Below are 7,593 nucleotides of genomic sequence, written 5' to 3' on the forward strand. Positions count from 1 at the left end.
CACACACACACACACTCTGTACATTATCAGCTGACTGTGTCTCTGTGTGAATCATCATATGTTACTTTTATCTATAAATCATTGTCTTCAACTAACCTGTAACTTTAATGAATTACTACTTTTTTAATATTTACAGGAAATAAACTGCTTAATAATTCTCCTCCATAGTTTGTGTATTTTTTTAAGTGGAATCAATAAACAACAACAACAAACAACATGTTTGTTTGTTTAAAGGTAAAAGTGACATAATGTTTTATATCATATAGTCACACCTTAACACTTATCTATATCTGTTGTTAGCAGGTTGATTACAGACAGATGTGATCGGATAATGATCAATAAAGGTTACATAGCTAGTTACCTTCAAACCTGGCTAACCTTAGCTCGCTCGCTAACGTTACTGCTATCTTCATCATTGTGATTTCTCTTCAAACGAACACAGCGGAGAGGAAACAAACGAGGAAACAATCCGTCACACAGACAGAAATGGAAATAAATTCATTTATTCTGATATTGTTGACAGCGAGTGAGGAGGGACATTTTCAGGATTGTGACTTTTTCTCAGAATTTCATCGTTTCAGTCCTGAAAGATTATATTTAACTCGTGTGTTAAGTTATTGATCCGTTACTTCTTCACAAACGTTATTCTCTCGTTTACACAAGTTCTCATCTGCTTTGAATCAGTTATTCACAAGTTATTATTTCTTGTTCCCAGAATTTATAATCTCATGTTTGCTTTCAGTCTCGTTTACATATTTTTATCTAATTTACTCAAATTATCTCAAATAATTCTCCCAACACGACACAGCACAAGTTAATCATTTGTGTTCCTAAGATAATAAGATACATGTCTAATATTACTTACTGAACTGTTACAGTATGTTATATAACTTCTGTCCACACAAGTTCAAATATGATCTTCTGGACTGTAAAATTCTGACTTTAATCACTTTTTTCCACATTGTGCCTCCTCTGTAGCATTAGCATTAGCCATCTTCAAAATAAAGCTGGACGTGTTTCTCAAATCTCACCTGTCGGCAGATTGTCATTAAAACAGCAGGAAGTTTCTCATTTATCCACTTTACAGCTGTCAATCAATCAATCAATCAATCAATCAATACGTCCCCAAACTGACGTTCACTTCAGTACAGTCAGTGTTATTACAGCTGTAAAATGAGTGTGACTGAAATGTCTGATGATCAATACTCTTAATAGAAGCATTCATACAATACTGAGTATGTTCAGGAAGAGGTTGCACAATAATACAAACAGCTCAACAAATCAACATCTTTGATAAACAACAACAACAACAAAAGCATAAAAATCATTGGATAATAAGAAGGCTTTGATCAGCGAGGTGAGAACCGCTCGCTGTGAGGGAAAGTGCTCTCCAGTGTCGACGGAGGGGAATCCGAAGAGGAAGAGGAAGAGGAGGAGAGGAACTACGGTGGCGATAAACAAAAGGAACCAGAGCGATCCTGAGAAACAGTCAGACCAACACCTGAACCCGCTCCATGTAATAGTCAGATCCCACGCGAGCTCAGATTCTGTTGAGCCTGTAAACAAACAACGAAACTACAGAAACCAGCATACGCCACTCAAACAATCACAGACCCTCACAGACCATTACAGACCCCCTCACAGACCCTCAACAGACCATTACCAGACCTCCAGCGAGACCATTAAACAGACCCTCCCACAGACCGCTCACAGGGAGATAGCACGCATTACAGGACCCTCCCCACAGACCATTACAGACCCTCACAGTTTCCTCCTGTGAATATCTCACTATCGTCTGTAAACAGTTGAACAAACCTCGGTCAACTTCCTCCTCTCCTGTACTCAGATATGCTACATGCTAAGCTAATCTATGTTGAAAAGACAACCACAGTTTGAAGATGGTTAAAAGATGAAAGAGACAAATATAAAGTCTCATCTTAAGTCAGCTAACTAGCTAACTAACGATTGAATAGCATCTTATGTATATATACCTTCGCCACAGACTAGCTTAGCATTTAGCATATCTGAGTCATAACGTGATGAGTTTGTATGTCGCAATAACGTTATAACGTCGTCCTGATCTGTTTTTATTTTTCTGTCGTGAATAACACAGCGTCTAAAAGTTGAACATTCAGATTTCAGTCGTGGTGGCGCCGCCTGTGGTTACTAACGGTAACTGCAGCTGCTCTGTCAGAAATACAACAGCAGAAAAAGAACAGCAGGTGTGTTCGCTCCGTCTCGTGATTCCTGTTTCTGGCTCCACGTTAGAGGCTGTTGTTGATTTTGTTGTCAGCTGATCGAATGAGAGTCACACGACGTCAGATCAGCAAATTGTGGTTTTAAAAAGTCCCATGTGAACCCTGCAGGGTTAAAAACTCCCACGCTCTGAGGAGTGCAGTGAACACATCAGGCTGTTCTGAAGAAACTGAGACAGCTCAGATTTTCCTTAAATAGACGTTTTGGCCTCTTCAGTCTCGGCCGCAGGGAGGAAGTGGCCGGTCACCACGGCGAGGGGGAACGCTGTGACTCAGTGGTTTCCACGGCAACCACTCAGCAGTGGTGTAGACAACAGCTGAGTGTTCGCAGATGTCATCACATGTTTCTGTTTGAATGTTTCATTTGTAATCATAATTTAACGTGGAGAGGAGATTGTTACAGTTACAGCAGAAGAATGAGCTGAAAATCAATCAATCAATCAATAATCCGACTTATATCAATACTTGTTGTTGTTCTGCTGTTAGTTTTATGAAGCCAGAGACATAAATGACCAAACTCTGATGAGTCTTTTTTACAGTCACATGTTAAATTGATAGTTTTTCGAATGGAGTCTGGTGCAGACATGAACCGGAGCTTCTGTTCCACAATTACATGTTTTAAAATCAAACTAAATAAATTAAATCTATTCTTCGCCTGAATCACAAACCTCCCACTGAAGAGAAGGCTCTGAAATATTTAGACCATAATAAAGGGAGATCTGTTATAGAACAGTTAAATATTATTCCACTATAATGTATTCTTGTGCTTGTTTAAATACACAGATATTTGTATAGAGTTTGGTTGTGTGGTCCCGTCCTGGTTTTTATAAAGTGCAGGAATTAAACTTTTTGGGGGGATGTGAACCATCACATATTTAATAAAAGTTGTTGTTTTTAAAGAAACTAAACAAAGGATTTTATTCTTTCCCTCACACACATCTGCCTCAGACTGCCGACGTCAGCGCTCTGCTTCCCTGATTCAGCTGATCGAATGTTTGATCAAAGAAACATGTTAATAAAAAGGTTCTGATATAAAGCAGTGGATCTTCCCACCAGACGCAGCATGAAATGTTTTAAACAAAATGTCTCAACGTGGAGTCCAAAGTGAAAAGTTCACACACTTTCTGATAAAATATGTCGCACTGAGACCCGTTTAGGGCCCCGACCCACAGCTTGAGTAGTCAAATGAACAGAAAGACGCCACATGTTTCAAAAACAAGCAATTTTCTAATGGAGGTTTTGAACTGTGCGTCCAGAGTTCAGTGAAGCAACGTTTTATATTTAAACTGGTGGAAAATTAAGAACATATGACATCACACACACACACACCACACCACACCACAATTAACGGGACTTTCCCGCCTCCTTAAACAAGAGTCTTTCATCATTCAGCACCAGCAGTGAGGCTGGGCAGAGTGAAGCATCCTGGGAGTTAAAGTCCAATGATGTCATCACTGAGGCCACAGAGGGGGGGGGGTAATAATCCTTGAGCACAGCTGAGCAGAGTGAAGCATCCTGGGAAATGAAGTCCACTGAGGAAACACTCCAGAGCAGCACGAGGTTTAACGGGAGGGCAGTGGTCTAAATGTCCCTGTGAATGCTGGGAAATGTAGTCTTATTTTTTTTTTTTTAATATAATTTGAAACCCCTTTTTTTCGCCAGTTTTCTCCCTAATAAAAAAACCACAGACTTTCTGTCCATTCACGGGTCCCTGAATAAAAACGGGAATTGGTGTGGGGAAATGAAGCCCCCATTAATACTGACGTGAAATGGCCGTGATGTCCCGCCCTCTAGTGGTGAAATGTACCAAGAAACAACATTGTTTTTTATCTTAACAATAAAAAATGTTTCCTGGATGAGTTTGAAGCCTGGTAACAACCGTGGACGTTGTCCAGGCATGCTGGGAGATGTAGTCCGCCTGCCATTGGGTTTTTTTTGTTTTTTTGGTGCTGGTGAATAATTGGACCCCTGCAGACGTCCGAAAAAAGGACGAAACCAAAACCCTCCCTTCAGCTCAGTCAGGATTCTCCCCGTCTGGCCCTACTGATCTCCCAGGAAGTTCTCGAATTATTTTCCGACAATGACCGCGAAAAGAAAGACGACAAAATGCAAGTGATAACCCTTCAGAGGGGAGATGTGTTTTGTTTCCCGCTTGTAGCTGACTGATTTAGGTGGCCAGTGCTTTGCTCTTCAAGTGTACATACTTTCTATGTCAGGGCAGTTTACGGGGAGGCTTCGTAGGCTATCAGAAGGTCCGACAGGCTCAAGGGGCGCGAGGTCTCGAAGGCCTCAGGGCGGAGTCTTTAAGATAAATGGCTCCGTTCATTACAAGGGAGGAAAGAGAAGGTCCGGTCCCAGCTGGTCCGAGCGGCCGGTTTCATTCACTGCTGAAAAATAAGCAAAACACAGGTTTTTACTTTACGCCAGGAACCCCTACAGTTTAGGGCATAGCCACCGACCATTAACCAAACTCCATTCAGAAAACAAACATTTTAAAAAGCCTGTTTGTTCTCGTCTTTCTTTACAAATGAACATCATGATGGATCGGAATTTCCAGATCCCCTTGTTTGATCGTTTATCGACGCATGAAATCTAGTTAAAATCAGATTATTTAATCTGCGACGAACAATTTTAAAAGATAAAAAAAAAGAATAAGAAATAAAGAAAATTAAAGAAATAAAAAATACAAGATAATAATGAACATTAAAGAATCATCTTGACGTACCGGCTAATAACAGGTGTTCGCTGCACATTAAGTTCGGCAGCTCTTTCTAGACTCATCTGTTCCTGAACCAAGACCTGCACACACACCACACCACAACACACACACACCACAACACAGCAGGCACAAACGATCAATACAATTGATTCATTAGTTTTTAAAGTAGATTTTATCAAAAGCAATATACATCTATTATATGCACCAAATGTAATAACTGTAAGGTGCTAACCATCATTAAAATAAGTCAATCAAGTAATAGTAATTCAGTACGATGTAATAATGCCTAATATTATATTTTAGTACATTTTAAGTCAGTTTATTAAATAAAACAGTGTGTGTTTATATTGTTATATATTAAGTAATCGATATTGAGCAACTAAAGAAGTAATAAAAAAACATTTTATTGAATTCATTGATTTATTTCTATACATCTGACCTTTGACCTCAGCAGAGAACGACCCGCTGACTCCGACCAATCATCACTCCAGATGATGTCGATCAATGACAGCGGCGTATATCCAGTTTGTATTTATTATTATTAACTAACCTATTTTTATTTTATATAGTTAATTGTATTTTCTTTGTGCAGCTGCAAAGTTAAAATAGAAACAGGAAAATACACCCAGCGCTGTGGTGACACACACACAACACCACACACCACACTTCCTATCTGAGCGGTTTGCTGTCAGTGTCTGTTGCTGATATAATAATAATAATTAATACATATAATAATAATAATAATATAATAATGTTATAATAATAGTATTGAAATATATTAGTAATATATTAATAATGTTATAATAATATAATAATATTATATTAATGTCGATATTAACATATTAAAATAATATTCTGTGTATTTTCTTCTCTTTGATTCTTTTATTTGTTTGTAAAGAAACAGGAAGTTACACAGGAAGTGATGTCAGTTAATAAAAAGTCATTAACTGACCCAGTCAGCTGATGATATCATCTATGATGTCATCAGCTGATCTTAATTACAGACAGGCAGAGAGACAGACCAGAGCAAGAAGACAGACAGGCAGACACGCAGACAGACAGAACAGACAGGCAAGACAGACGAGCCGAACCCGCCACGCAGCAGACAGACATGAGCAGACAGCAGACGACATGACAGACAGACAGGCAGACCGTCATGTACGATCGATCATGCCCACAGGCACCCAGACAGAGCCGCGACAGACAAAGAGCAGACAGAGACAGCATGTATCATGTACATTTTGAATTCAGGCAGACTAGAAAAGACTAGACAGGCTAGACACGCAGACATGACGACAGACAGGCAGACAGACATGACAGACGAGCACAGATCAGGTCAGTACAGCAGACTTAGACAGTAGCAGACATGATACAGAGCAGGAGACAAGATACAGAACCCAGAAAGACGCCCACGCCCACAGACAGACAGACAGACAGGCGACGAACAACAGACAGACAGACAGGCAGGTCCTGTCTCACCGGCTGGCAGAGTCGCCTCGCATGCTCTTCCAGAAGCCAGAATGATGTTTCCGCGGTGAATGAACGCTCCCTCGTCCCGAGACATATCAAGAATAAATAAAATGGGAAGATAAAATCAATCTCATCATAAGAGAGGAAGGAGGAAAAAAAAGAAGAGAATAATAGGTGTGGGGGTTTTTCGCTAGTAGTTATTTCGGAGAGGCCGATCGAATTCTTCCCCCCCCTCTACATTGTACCTCAGTGCATCTACGGCTCTGGATAGATGAATGGCAAAGAGGAGGACTGGGAGGCCGGATCAGATGGACTTGCTGTCTGTTCTGTCTGTTGTCTGCCTGGTCTGTCTGTCGTGTCGTTGTCTGTTCTGTTCTGTCTGTCTGTCTGACTGTCTGTCTGTCTGTCTGTCTTGTCTGTCTGCTTGCTGTCTGTTCTGTTCTGTCTGTCTGTCTGGGCGTGACTGTCATGATCTGATACATGCGTGTCTGGCCTGTCTGTCATAGTAACCTGATCTGCAAAACTGATCTGAATAGGGCGCAAGCCCTGCAATATAGACTGATCTGAAATCTGAAAGCTCTGTCTGTCTGTCTGTTCTGTCCTTGTCTGTCTGTTCTGTTCTGGCGTTCTGCCGTCTGCTCTCTCCTCGCTCCGGGTGTCTGCCTTGCCTGTCTGTCTGTCTAGAATCCCAATGAACCTGATCATGATCTGATCATGTTGATCACTCGTACTGCCTGTCTGTCTTGTCTGTCTGCGTGGTCTGCCTGTCTGTCTGTCTGAATCTCGTCTCATTACTGCTTGTCTGTATTTTAAGATGCAGCTGATGACATTCTATAAAAGAAATAGAATAAAAAAGTCATACAGCGACTGAGGATGCAGAAATTTAATGACTTTTTAAATTAACTGACATCACTATACTGTGTAAACTTAACGCTTGTTTCTTTACAAACAAAATAAAAATCAAAGAGAAGAAAAAAAATCACAAGAAAATAAAAAAATTAAAAAAAAAAACTAATAATTAAAGTTTTTTTTTTAATTTTCCCTTTGGGGGAACAAAAAGCCCCCCCGCCCCCCCCCCCACCCCCCCTTTAACCAAAAAAAAAAAAACGGAAAAAACCCCCCACCGTGAAAAAATTCCTTTGGCCCCCA

At 40.3% G+C, this 7,593-nt stretch overlaps 2 protein-coding genes across 2 annotated transcripts in view; one reads left to right on the forward strand and one right to left on the reverse strand.

The window, feature by feature from the left end:
* The window catches only part of LOC118343100, a 5,391-nt gene extending 3,611 nt beyond the window's left edge, over positions 1-1,780 (forward strand). The window contains exon 7 of the mRNA XM_035681853.1: positions 1,395-1,780. Coding sequence (XP_035537746.1) covers positions 1,395-1,780 — 386 coding nt within the window. The remainder of the gene's footprint in view (positions 1-1,394) is intronic.
* A 2,697-nt stretch (positions 1,781-4,477) lies between these two features.
* The window catches only part of cdc42se1 (CDC42 small effector 1), a 5,069-nt gene continuing 1,953 nt past the window's right edge, over positions 4,478-7,593 (reverse strand). The window contains exon 3 of the mRNA XM_035681854.1: positions 4,478-4,556. Within this exon, the coding sequence (XP_035537747.1) occupies positions 4,478-4,556 (79 nt within the window). The remainder of the gene's footprint in view (positions 4,557-7,593) is intronic.

This window comes from Morone saxatilis, unplaced genomic scaffold (assembly GCF_004916995.1).
Source record: "Morone saxatilis isolate NCDOM2014 unplaced genomic scaffold, NCSU_SB_2.0 Contig9, whole genome shotgun sequence".
Lineage (NCBI taxonomy): Eukaryota > Metazoa > Chordata > Actinopteri > Moronidae > Morone > Morone saxatilis.